The sequence below is a fragment of the Saimiri boliviensis genome, chromosome 4, assembly GCF_048565385.1.
Source record: "Saimiri boliviensis isolate mSaiBol1 chromosome 4, mSaiBol1.pri, whole genome shotgun sequence".
Lineage (NCBI taxonomy): Eukaryota > Metazoa > Chordata > Mammalia > Primates > Cebidae > Saimiri > Saimiri boliviensis.
In genome coordinates this window covers 90,680,442-90,702,051 of record NC_133452.1, presented here as the reverse complement: position 1 = coordinate 90,702,051, position 21,610 = coordinate 90,680,442, and the positions used below count along the sequence as shown (strand labels likewise).

Below are 21,610 nucleotides of genomic sequence, written 5' to 3'. Positions count from 1 at the left end.
CTGCTTAAGCTTAGGAATTCAGGGCTGCAGTGAGCTATGCTCACACCACTGCATCCCACCCTGGGCAACAGAGCGAGACCCTGTCTCTTAAAAAAAAAAAAATCTATAGTGACCTCTCCCAGAGTAACTGAGACAGCCAACATCTGTGACTAAGATGCATCTTACCTGTTCATCTTTCATTAACATACCCTAAGTCTCTCAGAAACCTCCAGAAAGCAACAGAAAGGTATAAATCCCTTCTGCTTCATACATGCTAAGGAGTAGTACAGACGTAGGTTAATCTAAGCTACTTCACTCAACTGAGTGGTATAGATGAGGAGTTCTGTGCAGTGGGAAAAAAAAACCTCTACAGGTTCTCTAGGAGACTCATCCTCTGACCCACAAGTCAAGCAATCAGCCTCCATAAACAGTTATGCTTCTTTCTATAGCAGGATAATTGTATAAAATATATTTTGAAAGTCAGCAATTATTTATTTACATAATATTTTGTAACAACTTCTAGAAATGTAATTATAATCTTTGTGCGAAGCCTCCCGAGTGCTTTGAAGATCAAAACTGCCACGGGTGATAAGACTGCAATTATAAAGACATGCATTGGTTTGGGTCATGTAAGCCTTGCTGGTCCCTCCTTGCCTTGTCACACCTTGCCCTTCACTAGAATTAATGAGAAATAGTTCTGGCCACCTCTGTGTAGTGAATAATCTTTTAGAACCATGTAGGATGAAGTGAGATAATGTATAAAATCATTTGGGGGTAGCAGTGCTACCTAAATACAGATTATTATATAATGAGGCCATACTTATCAAAGTAAGTATGGTGGGGAAGAAGGTGGCTTCTGCACTGTGACATCACTAGACTGGTTCCTGAGAGTAGTGCTTGACTTTTATAATTCAACTGAATATGATTCAAACTTACTACCATAACATACATCTGTTAGTCAATTGCATGGCAATAACTTCTCATTCAGTTATAAACCTTTAAATGCTTTTGTTCCACTATAATATTTAAGGCTACCCAATGTCAAGTAAATATTTCCTGAATCATTGTATTGTACCTTTGAACTTGAAGACATCTAGCATTATATCTTTCTCTGCAGTAAAGTAAGGATTATAGGCAACCTACCTTTATCATTTTATTTTCGCTTATTTTGTTTATACTTTGCTTCCAAAAATGGTGTGAGGAAAACTACAGGACTATCTAATATATCACTGTGATTATTGTCATTTACTAACTTCTAGAATTTCAGCCATGCTTGAAAATTACTCAGAAGAAAGGATGCTAATAAGATGAAATAGTGGAAGGTCTTTCGGTAGATTAAATCATGGTCTTTCTTTGGAACGGTCTTTTAGGAGAAAATGGAATTTCTTTAGGAATAGTTCTTTCTGGAGGATCTTTCTGGTTGCTTTTATTCCTATGATCCCTTAGAATACAGTATTAGCATACCTAATTAATTTAGGTATAAATCAACACTTTCTATTGTCTGACATAATTTAATCATTATTTTCTCTTAATGCTTTATTGGCTTTTTTGTGAATGGTTCCCCATTGCTTTTTGCTCTATAAATATTTATTTCAAATCTATGGAATAATAATAATGGGAAACATTTGAGTGCTTCTATGTGCTAGGTACTGCATTGAGTGCTTTGTGAATGCCATATGGGTATTAACTTATTTAAATATTTAGATAATCTAAGGGCTTTGTTTTAAATATGCTCTGTGGTGATTCATTTTGAAAAGGAAAGTCCCCTTTAAAAGTTTAGATTTTTATTTAATCTAACTTGACTCACTTAACAAAGCTTGCCTGCAAATCATATATGGATATACAATTTTTACAAAACAATTTTGGCTTCATAATATCAGCTACAGTCTATTTGGTACATATCATGTGCCAGGTCTGTCCTAAGCACTTTATATAAATTACCTCATTTAATCCTCACACCAACCCTGAAGATAAGTATTGTATGCCTGTTCAACAAATAATAAAACTAAATTTCAGAGAAGTAAGAAGTTGCCTGATATGTGTATGAGCTGGGACTCAAACCTGGGTCTGAACATCCAATCCTACTGTGAGGTGAGGAATTTTATTCTTTCTCGCCCAAAATCACATGAGGATATTTGGTGTTTCTCTTTAGACATGAAGATGAAAATTGATCAATGCACACGAAAACCTAAACTGTTCTGGAAAGCCTCCCAAAAAGAGCCCACAGGACTGCCTGCAGACAGGGACAGAGGTGAATATTTTAGCTGTGCATGTTACGTGGAAACAGCATTATTTGGCACAGAGCAGCATGAAGACTAAAGGCACAGGAATGGACTCAATCCAAAGGGTTTATTTTCTAAAGCACAAAAAAAAAAAAAAAAAAAAAAAAAACCACCCAAATTTTAAAACCCTCATATGCTTAAGTCTCACAAGTAGGAGCCTCTAGGTCATGGACTTAGACATTAGCTTTAGATGTTGAGGGAACTCCTAAGATATAAATTGTCTAACTGGGTACCTGGGAACCTATGAGACAGGCTTCCCCAAGAAGGCTCCCAGGACTAGTCCCGAGGGAAATTAGAAAGGGTGCACACTCAGATGACATGGTCCCCGAGTCCACCAGGACATGCATGGGTGTACAAGAACAGTCCCGCAGCCCAGAGCAAGGTCAGGTGAGTCAGTGCTCCTCCAGTTCCCTGACAGTCCACGTCTGGTTGTTTCTTCCTGTTTCCCTACCTACATGCTGACAAGAGGGATTTTCTGTTCTCTTTACTGTTTATACAGAACCTCCCACCCTGGCACCAGGTTACTTTACCAGTAACAACTCCAGAAACATTAGGGGTAGGAGGAAAAAACTGGACTAAACTCAGTATAAACCAGTTTAAAGCAGAGGCTCACTCCTACCTTTAACCTAAGATTGACATATGGCTGGAAAATTAACCAGTTTCTGCTCCTGCCTCTTTGTCTGTGAAATGAAAAAGGTACTGTTTTGTGGAAATGTTTTAAGTAATCCTCAGTAAACGAACTTGAAATAATCTGTCTGTTTTCCATTACACACGTACATGATAAACAATGATGACTGACTTCTCATTTAGGCCGCATTTTTCCAATGTTATTTTCAGTGATTTTGCTGGTGAACTCATAGGAATACGCCTCGGTAGGAAAATGCTGTAGATAAGTGTCTCCAATGCTACCATCACTCCCTGAGGTTTTTTCCCCCTAGGTACTGATAGAGGAAAAAAATAGCAAAATCTACTTCGGCCACAGTGGGTTGGGCGGATGGAAGCACCAGGGGACGCCAAACAGAAGCAAGTTTGCATGAGTCTATTCTGCTAAAGTGTCCTTTTGGCCCTATGTAAAGCAAAACAGATTCTCAGTATGAAATGAGGAAGGAATATCCAGAACTAACTCAACACCATCAACACTGTGCCTTTAGTCCCATATCAGCCTTTGTTATCCCCACTGTGCCTTACTCATCCTTTCGAGTATCGTTAATTAACGTTTGCCTAAAGGCGACGGTGATTCCAGGCAAGGGAAATGACTAAAATTCTATACACTATACAACTTCCCAATACATACTACGTGATTCGTAAAAAATGGTAACAGCAGTCATAACGAAAAGTGGTAACATGGTTTTCCAAAAAGACTTTCAGTTCTCCCTCCGCCCCTCTTCTTTCCCTACTCACCCCCTTGGAAGTCCATCTGCTGCAGAAAATATGAGGCACTAGGACCAGAGAGCCCTTTCCTGCTATTTGCTTGAGAAACAAAGCCTTCCCTCCTCCCAAGTTGAAAGAAATAAAGGAGTCTGAACTAATCAAAACCCGCAAGCCTGCTGGCGGAGCTTCAGCTTGTCAGTGGTGCAACTCAGCGGAGAGAGTAACGGCTTCGAGCTTTGCGGAAAATGAGAGAGGGAGAGAAACAGAGACAGAAACACAAAGAGAAAGAAAGAAAGGCATTAACCTGGCCAGGAGTCAAACAGATGCAGGGGCCCGAACGCTGAGAAGAGTATCTGGCAAACGTGGGATCCAATGGGGTGTGTGCCTCCAGAGACATACGTCTTTGAGGGGGGACAATGTTTCCAGTTCATATGTCACGGTGGACTGAGAGGTTTATTGTCTTATGCACGGGACTCATATGGGCAGGTAAGGGCCTTTAACTTTTCTCTACTTGTCAGCTTGTAGTCTTCATGAATACTTTCTGGCTCTCTGTGATGAATTCTCCAGGATAGAGGGGCAGCCAGGTCATTTATCACACACACTCCCACCATGGGCCACACACTTCTGGGGTGCCTTTGGAACAAAGGATTGTGAGCACTGGGCTGCCAGGCTGCCAGTGACAGCGGGATGCATTATGCTTCACGGAAAGGCTGTTTCCTTCTTGAGTTAGCCACTCAGAGGCCATGCATTGCCTTTTAAGACTCTTCCAGGCCTCACTGCACTTCGAATGACTAGTTTCTGACCAAGATCCTAAGTTTGCAAGTGCTCTTTCCTGGAATTGACTAGCTTGGACTCCTGGGACGTACAAGCCTTTAGGAACGGAGGGCTGTGCCATCAATTTGGTTTATAGGCAGATGTTAGGAAAAGAAAGAAACATAAGCAGAGGAAGGCCTGGCATAAGACCCTCAGGAAAAGGCCCGAGTTATGAGACAGTGCCCACCAAATGGGATACAATTCAGTAGGACACTGACTAGGTGGCATTAAATGCCCATGTTACAAGTTGCCATCTCTGGCGGATTTTCAGTCTCTTGGCTTAAAATGTTCGAGTGTTTGATAACCCCATAATTCAGAAGATTTAATTTGCCAGTTGTCTTTCCCTTGCCCACATGCCGCTAATAGAGAGTTACTGTGAGTATGGATGAGACAGGCTCAGCCCATCCCACTCCCCCCACCGACCCCTACGCGGGAATGGATTCTTAGTTAAAGCGCGGTCTTTACCTGAAATGCGCCTAGGCACATCGGTGATGGCGGGAAGCCCAGTGCCCCGTGTGGAAGACAGCGGAGTGGTAGAGTGGATGGACGGGGACGTCATCTGGCTCAGGTAGGAGGGGTAAGACTGGTCATAGGACCACGGCGGGGAAGACTGTGCCTGCCTGGGGTCTGGGAAAAAGAAGAAGAAAAATCTTTAGTATAGCAACCATTGCAGACTTAGAAACACGCAACCCAAAACTTAGAAAGGAAAAAGCAGAAAAAGAGAGAGAGGAAAAACATGGCTTATATATGTAAGATATATAAGGAATGGCTATTGATCTCTTATAAGCCCATCCTTGCCAGCCTTGAATAGTACAAAGCTTTCTAGACTTTGAGTCTCAATGAAAGCAACAAAATGGATGATGCATAAGGACTATTTGTCTCTCTCCTCTAAATATTTCTGTTTGGAAAGTCTAACAGTCATTTCAAAAACAATCTGCTTTGGTTATCTTTACAAAGTGGAATTGTATTTATTTTCCGTATTCTCTAAAATTCCTCCAGTGAACATGGATTACTTTTTTTTTAAGCTAGAATATTTTCTGAACAATTAACTTGGTTAAAGAATATGCAGACTGTGCCTTTCACTGCTACATATCCAGCTACTTACTATCTTTCAGGCACGCTTTTTGGTTTTAAAGTGCACGATTCCATGATTTCATCTCAGGGCACTTTCTCTCCAGGCAGGTCAATGGAATGGCCCTTTTTAGCATGGGCTGAAGGGAGTAAGGGCAGGAATGAGAATGTAGGGGCAGATGAACAGGAAGGAGGGGAATCGGTTACGTTCCTCTCAGGCTAAAACTAAACCAGAAAATAACCCGGAAGAAAAAGACAAAATTTAATTTCAAAGTCAACCACCATTAAGAACTGACAAGCTTCATCACCAGCCAATTTTAATGTCAAGTGCAAGAGTCTGACAGTAAGAAAATGGCCCAAAACAGGAGAGCGGGAAAATATTTTTAATCCTATTAGAATCAGTTTAAAAGATGTCACATGTCTGGAATTTGGCCTAGTGTTACCTACAGTCACTATAATAATAAAAGTAATGGGCAGTCAACTGGTTAGGGTTAATTACTGAACATTGACAATATTTTTTGATGTATCTCTAAGAGTTTCTTGGAGGTACAAACTCAAGGCCACATAGATTTATTAAAAGACCTTCTGCTTACATACAGAAAAAAAAAAAAAAGGTAAATGTGCTGTATGTTTCCAAAGCAAAAAAAGTATGTATTTCAAACTCTTTTGCTCTTACTTGAGGGCTAATCAAACAAAATCATAAGCAAATTCTCTTAACAAATGTTTTAATTCTAATTTTTAAATTATGTTAATTTTTAACATTCTAATAGACCAGGCTGTTCACAAGAATAGCTTGGTATCTTAGAATATGCATGGACCTTGGAATATCCAGAATTAGGTTTAAGTTTTGAGACTTCTACTTTCTGTGTAACCTTGGCTTAATTATTCAGTCACTCTGAGCCTCAGTTTCCATCCGTAAAAGAGAGGAAGGAGGAGCAGCAATAATACCTGAATCACAAGAATGTGAAAATTACATGAGAAAACTAGCATAGAAGGCACTTAATAGGCATTAATTCAAATTCTGGGTGGCAAAGGAATAGTTCCATGTTTCAAACATATCTGAACTGGAGTTAATACATTTGGAATAGGTTTCAAATTATCCCCACACATCACCTACTACTTTTTGAAAATAAAAGTTTAATTTTCAAAAACTATTAATATACTTGAACAGTTAATTCAGGTTTATCTCTAAAAGTAAAAATGAGTATAACAAGATGTGAGTTTTTGAGCTGTTTCCTCTGTTAAAACCTCTCAGTTTTTCTATACAGTCAAAGCAGTTTAGTTCAGCTATTTCTTGTTTATTTGTTCAATTCAGAAACAATTTATTTAAAGACTGTCTAAATAGGACATACTTCCTTGAGTCAAAATAATTAAACACATCTGGACATTTATCTGATGTTTACTGACATTGACAGATATATAGAAAAATGTCATCCAATTCAATTTTAAGGAACATTTACCTGAGTTTGCAATTGGAATAAAAGAGTAGTACTATAAATGGTTAACAAACTTTTCCTTCAGACATCTAAATGATACTTGATCATTAAAGGACTTCTGTGCCTTAAAATTCTCAAGGCTGAGATTGTAGAGATTGGCAACAATTCAAATCTGAGTGACTGGTCCTTGTTATGTATCTGATATTGACATACTTCCTTGCCTTACACCATTAATGTAATTCACTATTCAGAGAAATGGTAAATGATCTTCAGATGGAAAAAAAATCATTCCTTACAGCACAGGAAAGCAATCTCATAAGGGCAAGGCCTTCTCTCAGGCAACATTTTCAAAAGACAAAAAGGTTGAGAACCACATAGCTAAATAAGTTGAGTACACAGGACTCAAATTTGGATTTGGGTTCTCATCTAACTTCACCAGATGACTTCCTGAGCAAGTAGTTTAACCTACACCATTCCTCTCCCACAACAAGTCATCTGCCTAGGGCTCTCTGCCTAAAAATGAGAACAAATACAAAGAAATGTAAAAAAAATGCATAAGTGGAATTAGGGTACTCAACTTGAATGTATGATACAGTCTTACAGTTCTCCTTGTGCAGAAAGGCGACTCAGTACAGTGGGAAACAAGTGGGCTTTCTAGTGAGAGGATCTGAGTTGGAGTGCCAGCTCTGCTACTGATAAGCTGTATGACCTCATTTGGGTTAGCTAACTCTGACTCTCAGTTTCCTCATTTGGAAAATGAGGCAGCATAACACAGAAAAGTGAATATAGCAAAGTGGTCATACATCCTAGCTGTGCAGAAAAGCCTAGGCTCCAATTACACCTCCCTGCTGTGCTGAGCAAATCACTTAAACTTTCAGGCCTCAGTGGCTCATCTATAAAATAAGTAATGATACTTACTAGGATTTTTGTGAGCATTACATGAACTAGGCTATATCTGACATGGTACCTGGCACTCTTAGCACATATTAAGTATTTAACAAATGCAAGTGCTAGCTATACAACAAGCATTATAATAACTACTAACATTTTTGAAAAATGAAATGAGATAATGCAAGTAAAAGCATTTCGATAACTATAAAATGCTATAGGAAAACTGTTTTGACTCTCTTTAGGAGCTCACACGGTAAAGGCCTGCCTGGCCTTGTAACCTGGGCTGTGTTTCTCAGTGTTACTGAGCTTTAAGTTCCTCGTCTGCAAAATGGAGATGATAACACCACCTCAAAGAGTTGACTCCTCAGAGTGAAGATTAAATAATACACAGTAAATGGCAAATCATCATCATTATTAAAAATAAATATTAAAATATGCCTCTATGCTATCCAGGATAGGGCAGGGTTTGTCTCATGTTGTTATTCTTAACGACTTCCAAAATTAGACTCAGCATAAGGAAGTATAATGCCTGGCACACAATACTCCATAAACAACTACTGAATGAACCTCCCAGGGTGGCGTGAGTGAATAATAAAATATTAGAATTAAGTCATAATTAGTAATTCTCTAATTGTCCCTTAGACTAGCAAAGAGGTTTATATCAGCAAGGTTTTAGATTTTACATAATGAATTCTATTAAAGAATAGTTTTGCTTTTAGTGGAGGCCTTTCCAGATATCCAAGATGAGGAAAAATAACTATCCCTAAACAAGTGAAAAGATTTATCATTTTTGTCTCTCAAAGGATAGGCTAGAGTCAAGCCAGTCTCTTTCAAGGTCACTGTCCTAAGAGTCTATGATGTGGCTTAAAGAGAGAAAGCGTTACTAAATAAAAATAAAATATAAGAACTGCCATATGAGGTTCACTAGATCTGGTACAAAAAAATTTTTAAAGAGGATAGCAACCTTTAAAAAAAAAAAAAAGAAAGCAAGCAATGGTCTCCAAACACCCCCATGCCTTCTCTAATATCCTGTGAGTGAGTGAATGCCAATCCAAGCTCCACCATTTCTGGACCGTGTGATTAGACAAATTATATGACATATCTAAGATTAAAGTTTCCTCATCTACAAAATGGGAGTAAATAAGAATACTTCCTTCATAAAGTTGTCTGATGATTAAATGCAATAATATAAAGAGTTTAGCACATGGAAAGACCCCAATAGATGTTTCTCACAGTTAAAAACTCTACCTTTACTGAACCTTCATTCTGTATTTGTTTCTAGCCCTTGACCTCTTTTTCTGGCAGAGTACAATTTTTAGGAAAGCTTCCTGCAGTGTGTAGTTCACAATTTGGAGCATACATGTCTGCGTTAGTCATGTTGATATGTTTTTACGATGGCTTAACCTTAATCATATTTCTTCTTAAGTTTTAGTTTCTTCCCAGAGAAATACTAATTTTTTAAGTGTATTTCCAAATACCATGTACTTTAACCTTTTCAATCTTTTAGTGGGGAAAAGAATGGCTGTAAAATATCTTCACTTCCTAAATGCTCAATCGCCAAGAAAATAAAATCCTGTCCTAGATACATGATTACAACATATTTGCTTTTTTACGGACAATTATTAGTGCTGATAGTAGAGGAAAGTCACCTTAACTTGATCTCATAAACAATTTCTAAACTCAACTTCCTGAAGAAACCTGAGATTTCTAAGATTTACTCTCAAATTGGATGAGTCAGAACAGGTGATAGATGTTTTTTAGGCATCACCAGTCAATCCTAAAATTACTAATAGGAAAGATACAAGGCCTAGCTCTAAGACAAACCTACTGATAAACCATTGACAAACAAGAAACTGTCTTTATCTCAGCCTCAGGTCCCACAGAGCAAGGATAATTCATCCATCACTCCGCCCCACCCACAATTGTATTGGATGGGTGTCTTTTCGAGTCTGCAGAAACACGGAGGGAAGAGCCATGTCCTAACACTCCAGCATAAACACAAATGTCCTTGACTTTTAATCATGGCCTTGAGGAGACATCCTGGCTGACTGCAATTACAGGTCAGCCAGGGTGTCACCTCAAGGCCATAAACTACCTACAAGTTTTCAGGGGGTAACTCAACGCTATCTCACAGAAAGTTTTAAAAAAAAATGAAAACCATTGCCAGGCATGGTGTCTCAGGCCTGGAATACCAGCACTTTGGAAGGCCAAGGTGGGCGGATCACTTGAGCCCAGGAGTTGGAGACCAGCCTGGGTAACGATCTTTTGCAGAGATGGTGAAACCCTGCCTCTACAAAAAAATACAAAAAAAAAAAAAAAATTATCCAGATATGCTGACACACACCTTTGGTCCCAGAGGCTGAACTGGGAGGATCACTTGAGCCTGGGGAGCCCTGAGTTGCGCCATGCACTCCAGTCTGGGTGACAGAGCGAGACCTTGTCTCAACAACAACAATGACAAACCTGTGGTTGAACTTTAAATATGTTTATGTTTTTTTAAAAAAACGATAATTCATTCTTTTTATACGGCAATCTTCAGAAACAGTATCAATATCATTTTAGTTACTATATTAGAGAAATTCAACAAATTGACATAAGTTTTTATATGAATATGACATATAAACTACCCTGTGGTGTTGGGTTTTTATGCGCACACTCGAGTGCTTGGGCAATCTGAAGCACTAAATACCACAAGAGCATTTAAAGAAGACTCCACTCCCACTTCTCACCAACTTCTCTCCTGCCACCTAAAATGGGGGTCTCAGAGGGAAGTGGTAACCAAATCTGCGCTGTAACAAACTTGAGAGAGAAAATCAGGTCTTTCCTATCTGATGGGTCTGCTGTACTCACAGGCAGGATGTGATTAATCAAAATGACCACATGCGAGAGAAGAGAACGAAGCAGAGGACTGGGCCTGCTCCTGCAGACCGTGAGGATAAACCCAGAGAGAAAGGGGTCCCCAGGGCTGAGAAAGCACACTGAGAGCCACCACCAGGAATAAAGGGAAGGCTATTTATTGGACCCCTCAAATGTGCAACAACACACTGTCAGAAGCCATCATGGTTTCCTCTAAGAGAGTAAACCAAATCTAGCTATTAAGAATTCAGGTTAATTTCCCTTTTTCTGTCTGACGTAGAAGTCGCTGAAAGCCACAAAAAGGAACCAGTCATCTGACATAAGGAATCCCTTCAGCATTTGTTCCAACGAAGGCAAAGTCTGTCACGAGCATGGAATTGTGTTTTTAAAAACAGTCTAAAGATGGAAAGGAACTATGGAGCACCAACGTCAGAACCGATTTTATAAGTTCTCCTTCTAGGGTGGTGTTCCTTCAGCTTAGACTTTCTAGAGAGTGGTTGCATCTGCTTTTCATTCTATAAACCACAAAACATAAAAGCACAGAAGGCAACCGTACCCAGGGGGTGCTCAAAAATGCTAATTGGGAGTGGTTCATATGCCTCGAGTTGTCTTTCATCAGGCAAAAATGGAGACAAGCATTTATGTAAAACTGTGGAGATGAAGAAAGCAAACTGTCTTTTTTGAGCAGGACCACAGCTTCTGAAGTACAATCACCGGTACGGGGAACAAGAAGGCGTGAGTGTGCACTTCCTACAGTGATATATAAAGAGCCATGGGCTGTAAGTCTCCAGACTTCCAAATAACTGAAAAGCCAAATTTTGCATCTGCATAATTGAACTCTGAACATTTGGAGTCATATTGAGAAGGGCGGAGAGCAGACAAGAAAAAAAAAGGCACCCCACAAAAATAAACTGACTCTGGGAAAACATGTCCAATTCTCTTTTGAATGAGGACGTTTGAGTGGGGGCAGCAGAGCAGGCAGGGAGCTTTCTGAAAGCCCCAAGGTATGCTGGAAACAAGGCAGCTGCCATTAGCAAGGCTCCTTTTGTAAACACTTTGGTTAAACATGTGTGGGTGTGAAGGAGGATCTGCTTTCCTAGGAATCGCTCACAACAAGGCACACCAGGGACAGGGTGCCTGAACTTCATGCAGACGGGAGAAAACAAGTCAATGGGAGCAGAACCTGAACCCGCACACAAAAGGCTACTTCCTACAAGTCAACAGGAGCAAAGCCTGAACCTGTACACAAAAGGCTATTTCCTGTTCCTGCGGCCAGCAGGCTTCGTGTAACACGACACCGCGACAGCCAGTGATTCTGCCGAAGCAGTCTGGAGGGAGTACCTGCTCTGTTGGGGCAGCAGGGTGCAATCAAAGATCCCCACAATCCCACCCTTTATTCTCCACCCATCTTCCCCCTAATCAGTACTCGGATCAGCCTGCATAAACCTCAAATATTTCTTGAGAAAACTGAGGTGTTGAAAATGATGTACAGAGTCTACTAGCTTAGAACCATGCATCTTAATTGCTACCGGGGCAATCATCTTAACGCAGAAGGGCAGATTTACCATCTCCTATCTTAAACTATTTCTGTCATATTACTGTCATTCAAAATACAGATATACTCACACTCATACATACACACATTCATACACACAGAGATTCCCATTTCAAAACAATCTACACGAAATACGAAATGTTAAATTCTATCTCTTTCCTAATAACCCTTTTAGCTAGACTGGAGTTTTAGAATGAGCTTTCTCCACTCACTTCTGGTTCCCTTGACCAATAGGAAACCATTTGAAAACAAACGGCGTCCTCCAAGCATAGGAAGAGCCCTGGACTGATGGCTCTGGCACTAACTGCAGCCATAGACCAGTAATTTACGGTCTGAGTCTCACTGTTTTCACATGTAACATGGGAATGGGTGGCTTATCGCGAAGATATTTTCCAGCTACAAAATGCTATGATGCTAACAACTCAGAAGCATGAGCTCCCAACCCTCGGTCCTTTCTCGAGACAGTAACTGCATTAGAAATGCCTGAAACCATGCAACGAGGACTCAGGATGGCTACGAAAGGTAGCTGGCAGTGCAGCACCTCCCATCACAGAGCATCTGGCTCATGTCTGCTGAGAAGCCCCGAGAGCAGGGTGCAGACTCCCCCAACCAAGGGTCTTCTCCAACTGATCTGGTGGCTACCAGAATCATCTGGCAGGAGATAGACCTGAGTGACAGAGCCTAAAAATGTAATCTGAGGGGGGAAAAAAAAAAAAAAAAAGCAGCAAACTGGTTAAAACTGGATGTTATGTAGGGTACACCAGGCATGACCATAGGTTATATTACAACACAAACAATGAGAGAAGAGAGAATTAGTAAACTTAGGAGACAATAAGCAGGGAAGAGAATGAAAAATGATATGTATAGCCTAAGATACCATATCCTGCAACAAAATGTTCAAAGAAAAACCAGAAGGAAGTTGCATCGTTAAGACAATGTGATGAGAGGTGCCTCACGTATCACCAACTTTTACTGGATAGGGGTCATAACTGTCTTACAGAAAAGGAGCAGCATTTCTTCTTTTTTTTGAGGCAGTCTCGCTCTGTCGCTCTGGCTGGAGTGCAATGGCATGCTCTCGGCTCACCGCAACCTCCACCTCCTGGGGTCAAGCAATTCTCATGCATCAGCCTCCCAAGTAGCTGGGATCACAGGTGTGCGCCACCACCCCCGGCTAATTTTTGTGTTTTTTTTTTTTTAAGTAGAGACAGGGTTTCACCATGTTGGTCAGGTTGGTCTCGAACCCCTGACCTTGTGATCCACCCGCCTCAGCCTCCCAAAGTGCTGGGATTACAGGCGTGAGCCACCACACCCAGCTCATTTCTTCTTTTTTAAAAAAATCTCATAGAAGAAGAAAGAGGCTATACCACATATCACACCTGTCCTGGCCTCTCAGCCTTGGCATATCCTGAATCTCAAAGGTAAAGCCAGAAGAGGGAAGGAAACAAGAAACAAAATGGTGGGATAAGAACTTGAAATATTACTGAGATGTGATGCTGGCAAGGGAGAGTGACCCCTAATTTGAATCATAGTATTGAACTGAGTGTGGTAAATTCAGGTTCAAATCAGGCTGATGTCAACATCTAGGTAATTAGATACTGCAGTTGAGGTATTACAGAAGGTCTCCAGGCATGGTGATACCTGTTGTCATATGGATGATTTTATCCATTGTTCTAGTAATGGTCTCTTAAGCATTCATTCATTTAAAAAAAATGTATTGGGTATCTACTGTGGTACAGTGCTAGGCACTTGGGATATTTATGTTGAGTAAAAATAGATCTAATCCCTTTTCTTATGGAGTTTTATGACCTAATCCCTGGTCCCATGGAGTTTCACAGTTGGGTAGGAGAGACTGACATTAATCACATAATCATATAACTATGGTAAGTGCTGAAAAAGAGATGTTCACGTGCCATAAGAATGTGCAGTGGGGGAACTCCAACCACATTGAGCGTCAGGGAAAGCTTCTCTAAGGTAGTAAAGATAAGCCAAGACCTGGATGACAATCAGAAGTCTAGAAGATGAGTAGGGGATGTTAAGAGGGCTTTAGGGGATGTTAAGAGGGCCTGTATGCAATTCCCGGGAAGAAGGCAGTCTCATTTTTTTTATGGACTTGATAGAAAGCCAGTGTGTCTGGAGCACTGTGAAAAAGGTTCAAAATAGTGTGAGATGAGAATGGAGAGCAGGCAGGGAAGAGCCAGGGTGTGCCGACCCTGCTGGGCCATGCTAGACATTTTACTCTTTATCCTAAGTGCAAGAGGTCACCTTAGAAGGTGTTTAGGTATCGAGTGACAAAATCAGACATGCATTTTTAAATTTTCCCTCTGGCAGCATCACAACAGAAACATGGCAGAAGTCCAGTCTAGGACCAGTCTAAGAGCAGGAAAGGGTATGGAGAGAAAGCAGCAGCTGGAATGGACACACAGGTGGGGTCCAGGGGCTGCACTAAGACTCTGGGGGCTTAGCTGCCTCCGCATATCACCCAGTCGTGGGGGCGAGCCTCCTGAGATGACCTCAGGCTGGATCAGGATAAGTTCTGGATGGGTAAGGTGAGCCTTGGGTAACAGGCCTGCCTTGGGCCTATAGCTGGGAGTGATTTGGGCGGGCTCCACCTCACACCTTCTAATTCAGGAGTAGAGCCAGAGCGTCTGTAGGTTTAACAAGCTCCCCAGGTAATATGATGATGTGCCAAAGTTCAAGAACAATAGGCATAATTTTTATTAATGAAAGTTAGAAAGGAAAATGACCAAACCCTATTCTGATTTAATCTTCTCTATCAAGGATGATCTTACATAAAAAAAGCAAAACAAAAATGTGTAAGGGGAAATTAAGGCCTAAGAGAAGGGAAGAGAGAAGGGAGAGCAGTGGGCTGCTGTAGATGAATTCAAGTCTCCGTTCCAAGATAGATGATGTCCCAGAACATGGCAAAAATGTAGGTAACCAGCACTCAAGGGGCTGCTTCTTGACAGAGCAGGGTCTAAAAATTTCTTCCTTAAATTAAGTAAAATATATCTCCCTATAACTCCACTCACTACTAGTGGTAGTTTTGCTCTCTGGGATTACTACTCCACATGAGAGCTGTTAAATTACTTGAAGATAATGCCTTTAAAGTGTATCACACAAAATATACTAGGTTTTACATTCCCTTATTCCATTTATCTTATTCTAAAAATGGCATTGCTATTGATAAAATCTAAATTGCTGAAACTAAATTGTTTTGGAGCCACTGTTGGTACTGACTTGCTTGCAGTCTACTAAAAACACTTTGAATAGAACTTTTCACACTTGATCCCACAGTGACTATCAGAAAGCAGGATGAGTTCACTAAAAAACTGTCTCCTAGAATTACTAGAGCAATACATTAGAAGGCGGCTCATCTGTCTATTGCATATCTGACCTCAGCAAGATATATGCCTTATCCCTAAGTGATTGATAGCTAGTAAAAGGCCTACCAGAAAGTGGTCATTAATATATAGATCATGGTCAGTTTAACAGAGGCGTGTAGTGGCATAATCCAGGGTACAAGTCTTTCTGTCCAGCATCTTCACCAAAGTCTGAAGGATGACAAGCGACCTTTCCAAGCTTCAAGGTGGGACAAAGTTGTGAGGAATAACCCAATACAACAGAAGAAGAATCAGAACTATAAAATAACCCTACAGGATGGAAAGAGGAGGTGAAAGGAAAGTGATGAAATGAAACAAGAGCAGAAGTACCCAGGGCTGCATTTTGTCAACTGCAAGACAGGATGGAGGAGCCTGCTCCAAGAGCAGAGTTTTTCATGGACTGAAAGCCACAGTGTGATGGGATAACAAAAAGTTAACACAAACTTGGGATACATTAACAGAATGTGAGTAGACCCCTACGGCCTGGTCAGGCATAGCTAGAGTACTGTGTTCTCAAGAGGCAGTGTCAGGCTGGAGCACTGGAGAAGACAGGGCAAGGTGTGGGACCTCCATCGGTCACATGAGGTAATGGCTGAAGGAACGCTAAGGGTGCCCACCCACCTTCAGCCTCTCCAGATGACACTCCTTCTCCTTCCCACCTGAACCAACACTCGGATTTCCCCAGATAGTCCCTCTTAACCTTTCCACTAGGCTGCTGCTCACTTTCCCAGTCAAGATGGATCAGGTCCTCTTTGGAAGTTCTTCCACCTTTACTATAATCCACCAACCTGCAGGAGGTTCCCCCGCATAGGAAACTGGCTCAACATCTTCCTTATAACCCTGTCCTGCACTGAGTCCTACCCAGTCCTAGGAGACCCACTCCTAGTCACAGACTGCAACCACTGCAGGAGAGAATCACACGATCGTGCCATTGGCTCTTCCCATGATCTCTACCCTCAGCTGGTCCTCAAAGATGCTCGTCGAAAGTCGTTTTCCATTCTCACCATTCACCCTGGCAATAGCTCCAGATGTTTCTCATTCTAAATCTTTCCCCCGACACCCTCACCCACTCCCAACCTCAAACCACCTGTCAGGTTTCACCTTCCTAAGACACAGATTTCCAATTTCACCTGTGAGGATTTCAGAAATCTCTTGGGGCCTAGGTTTTCTTATTCACTATCTGGCTCACAATCTGACTCTTCTGTTAAATCTTGTCTTTTAAAGTCTGTTAAAACCAATTGTTTTAAATCCTTAAAAAGCAAGTCTTCATCACAATAAACAAAGCCCTGAAAAGAATCTGATGCCCATAACTGGGAGTAGTGCCATACAGTTCTATTCCTGGAATACTTTTGCATATATTAAAACGAAAACACTTTTTAGACTGATCATATTTATAATATATTATTTTTACTACTAATACTGCACAGTCAATGTACGCCAACCTTCTGTGTGAAGCCCTAAGCGCCTATCCCTTATTTAATGTCAAAATGCACCACGAGGGCATCCTTTGTACCAAGTGCATGCCTAACATGCCCCTCTCCTAGTTTACCCTGTAAGTTAATATTTCCTTCTATGTTAATCTCCTGTTCTGATCTTTTTGCCCACGATCCATCACATTAAGGTAAAACGGAGCAAAAAAGGTCCCTAAACAAATAGTAAAGGGGACAGGTATGCATCCATGTGGGTGTACACATATATGTACATACACATATATATGTAAAACTAAAACTAAACATAAAGCAAAAAGAGAAAGATGATGTATTGGAAAAGAACAGGAGAACAAAATGAAGACTTCCTCTGCATGGAGATCTAAAGACAGGCTAGAAATGGAACTGTTTTGGAGAAGAAGGATAAAACAAGACATTACATAGGAGATGAACTCTCCTATCACAACTAAGTATTAACTATGCATCTTTAATTTCCAGATAGGAGAAAATTACAAAGACAAGTTTTTGAAAGAAGAAGTTAATTTTTCCTGGAACTTCACCCTCTCTACTTTTCTAAAAGCACAATAAAGTCAGATCATCTTCAGTTAATAAGGGAATGCCAACTGACAGAAATCCAAACAGAGCACCTTTAAGAAGCTAATCCATGGACACTGCTAACAGGCTAAGCAACAACATAATAGGTTGACCACCAGCCCCTCACAGAGTTCTAGGGAACTTCATTCTTTAAAGCCAGCACAGGCTGCACTTAAAGTGTGCTCTTCCTCACAAGGTGGCCACCAGAACAGAATAGATGTGAAACTGTTTACACACGGGATTTGAGCCCCTTTTCAAAATAAGGATTGTGACTAGCAACCTCCTGTACAGAGATTCCCTGCTCACACATGTGCAAGGCAGCAGCAAATTTACCCAGCAGCCCCACCTGAAAGATCTCGAAGAGATCTTCCCAGGAACTTCAGAAATTACAACGCTGCACCACTAAAGTAAAAGAGAACCACTTCTAACAATCTGTCTTTGAGTGGGGTGACTTCAGTTCCTGACACAAGTTGCCTGCAAGTGAGCAGGACCACAGCGGTTGTGAAGCCTGAGAATTCACTTGACTCCCACTCTCCTCCACACCCACACTGCTGGTACCCTGCCACCGTTCTTCCTGCCCACCCCAGCAGTCCCTGTGCCTCTTGTGGGTCCATCCGCCCTCACACTCACAGCCACCGTCACCCCAGACCCACTTTACCTCCCAACTTGTTTCACATTAAAGAATCACGTAGTCACTCAGCACTTGAACAGAACAGTAACTTGAGACACATGCAACTCAGCGGAGCTTTCTGATATCTGAAAGGATTACACTAGTCAATGTTTCGGGACAAGCACAGTGGAATCCTAGGACAGCCAAACATATACATTGCCTAATCCCAATGGCCTAATTGGCTGAAGTCCTCTTAATTTTCAAAGGAGTCTGTTTTCTGAGGGAATACAGAATCAGACTGAAGTTAGGTGCAAACCACTTCAGTCACAGTAACTGCTGATAAGATTGTTATTAGACAGGATGTCTGGCAGGTGGATTTTACCTTAAATACGTGCCTTCTAGAATTGGAATTTAATCATTTAAATGATTATATTGCATTTTAAAGTGTAATTCAGATAGTCCTAATGCAAACTCCCTTTTATGAAAATACTCTAAATATCCTAAATAATGTCCAATGGACAGAAGAAAAAGAAATTAGTCCTGCAGGGCACGTTACTTAGACTGTTGGCAACAAGCCTAACTTGATAGGGATGAAGGTGACTGCCTGCTAAGAATCTGGAACTCACAGTCAACTGGAATAGCTGAAGTGGCCTCCAGCAAGTCATTTCTCCAGAATCAGTTTCTTCCGTCTGTAAAATATGTACTTCTAGAATCGTTTTAAGCCTTTGGTTTGTAAATGGTAAAGAAGTGCATAAATGAAAGTGAGGTACAGAAATGGGAGGAAGCTGGGCCATGATAAAAGTACATTTCAGCTTCCCAAGAGTCCTTGGTGGTAAGTACACAGGGCCATGGAGCTATGGAGATCTGCCTTTAATTTCTGTATTTACCACTTACTAGTAGTAAGTGAGACTTTGGGTGGGTTATTCCACCTCTCTACCATCAGTTTCCATATTAATACCACCTATCTCAGAGAGCTCTTGTGAGGAATGTATGAGTTAAACTCATTAGAACAATGCCTGCCACATGGTAAGCATTTAATAAATGGTAACTAATAGTCATTCAATCAAACAGACACTAGAAAAATATTAAGGCTAGGATAATAGTGGGTCACACTTCCTGAAGAAGTCCGTGACCCATTTATTCACTGATCACCAAAGTAAAAGTCATGTAGTAAGCACGTACTGTTTAAGACAATGGGGGACACAAAGATGAACAAAATATGGCCCTAGACTTTGAGAAGTCCAAAATCTGATGGAGGAGACAGACATGTGAACAGTAACCATCAACACGTGGAACAGGATATGATCAAGGGTTGTACGAGGTGGCATGGGAGCCTGACTTGACTCTGCCTGGGTAGGCTGGAAGAGGCTCAGCAGAGGTGGCGGCATTTGATCTGAGTTTTGAAGAAACAGTAAAAATGTGTTTGGAAAAACAAGATAAGAACGAGTGTCTAGGAAGAGACAAAAGCATGAAATACAGTAACACATTAATTTAAAATTTTAAAAAACAGTAGTGAAACTTCAAATAAATTGCTTTTCCATTACAAAGAAGAAAATCACAATAAATAACATGACAGAATATCTAGCAGCCTATGCAGAAATGTCCAGAATCTACTCCTGGGCGAAGGGCAAGTAAGAGTCCGAACCAAGGAAAAAAATGTCCCGTCTACTTTCGTCTAGCATTTACATGCAGGGAAAATCAACTTCCATTGACTGCTTCCAAGAACAACCAAGACTCAAAAGAACCAAGAGCTGCTTTTAAAGGAGAAATGAGATCACGAAAGGGAACCCTGCAACCTAGGAAGAATCATGAGAAGGGAAATCCTTTGGGCATCTGCAAAGGCAGTTTAATGAGCCCCTGTAGGAGTGAGAATGCCCAGCCTCTTCTTTCTTAGCATCTTCTTTCCTCCATCTGACTGCCTCTCTGAGCTTCTCAGCCCCACTCCACCTTATCTTCCCTGAGTCTTCCCCACATCACTAAATTTACTCTACCATCTTCAATTGCCCAGGCCAAAACTCTGAAGTCCCATTTTCCCCTCACCATCAGTAAGACTTGTGAACTCCCTATTTAAAAAGTGCGAGTATTTAGGGCTAGGTACAGTGGCTCACACCTGTAATCCCAGCACTTTGGGAGGCAGAGGCAGGCGGATCAGTTAGGGCCAAGAGTTCGAGACCAGCCTGGCCAAATGGTGAAACCTCGTCTGTACTAAAAATATAGAAACTAGCCAGGCATGGTAGAGGATGCCTATAATCTCACTATTCAGGAGGCTGAGGCATGAGAATCACTTAAACCTGAGAGGCAGAGGTTGCAGTGAGCCAGGATCATGCCACTGCATTCCAGCTTGGGCAATAGAGCAAGACTCAGTCTCAAAAAAATAAAAGAGGGTATTCAGAATCCTTCCATGTCCTTCCATCTCTATTGCTATGACCATTAACTGTCTTGGGCTACTGCAGCATCTTCCTGAACATAATTCTGCTTCTTTCTTTAGCCCCTTGTAGTCCCCTCACACAGCATCGAAACAGGTTTTATTTATACATGTAAGTGACATAACGTCATACCCTTGCTTCACATCCCCCACCACACTAGCATCCCACTGCATTTCTTTACCATTTACAAACCAAAGGCTTAAAACAATGATCAATTATCCTATTTCATCTTCTCACCAGCATTTATTATTATCAGAGATTATCCTATCTGTATACGTATTTAACTATTTATGGACTGTATCTGACACTAAAATATAAGCTCCTTGTGAGCAAAAGCTGTGTCTTTCTCACTCACTTGCATCAATGCCTGGCAGATAGTAAGCACTCATTAAGTATTTTTTGAATAAATGAATAACAGAATAGCAGCACATTCCCCCACCCTGAAAGTGAGATGAATGTCACAATCCACCAAACCCAAGGCCCCGAATCAGCATTATTTTTTAGATGTAGCTGACCCATCTAGAGGATAACCAGTTTAAAGCTATCTTAAGTAATATCTCCTTACATCACATCCTTAGTCTACTGCTATCACCGCTTTCTGAATCAAAAGAAGTGAACATTAGTGACAGACTAGGTGTTTCCTGGCACCTAGAGACAAGCAGCAGATGTCTGAATGATAAGAAGATGTCTAGAGGAAGCACCTTCCCCAGGAAACTGTGGGGAGGCCCTGGGCCTTCAGCTGAACATCAGCCATTAAAGACTTCCACCAAGTATCACCATCAGACTGGCACTGCAAAGACACCAGGAAGGGAATATAGAATCAGACTGAAGTTAGGTGGGAACCACTTCAGTCAGGTTCTAGCCACTACATGGCTACAACTTTTGGCCCTCGGAATTGCAAGAGACACTGGAGAAGGCT

At 41.1% G+C, this 21,610-nt stretch overlaps 1 protein-coding gene across 2 annotated transcripts in view; it reads right to left on the bottom strand.

The window, feature by feature from the left end:
* The window catches only part of RUNX2 (RUNX family transcription factor 2), a 223,222-nt gene that overhangs the window by 33,065 nt on the left and 168,547 nt on the right, over positions 1 to 21,610 (bottom strand). For both annotated transcript variants that reach the window (XM_010333959.3, XM_074397859.1), the window contains exon 7: positions 4,911 to 5,072. In XM_010333959.3, coding sequence (XP_010332261.3) covers positions 4,911 to 5,072 — 162 coding nt within the window. The remainder of the gene's footprint in view (positions 1 to 4,910; positions 5,073 to 21,610) is intronic.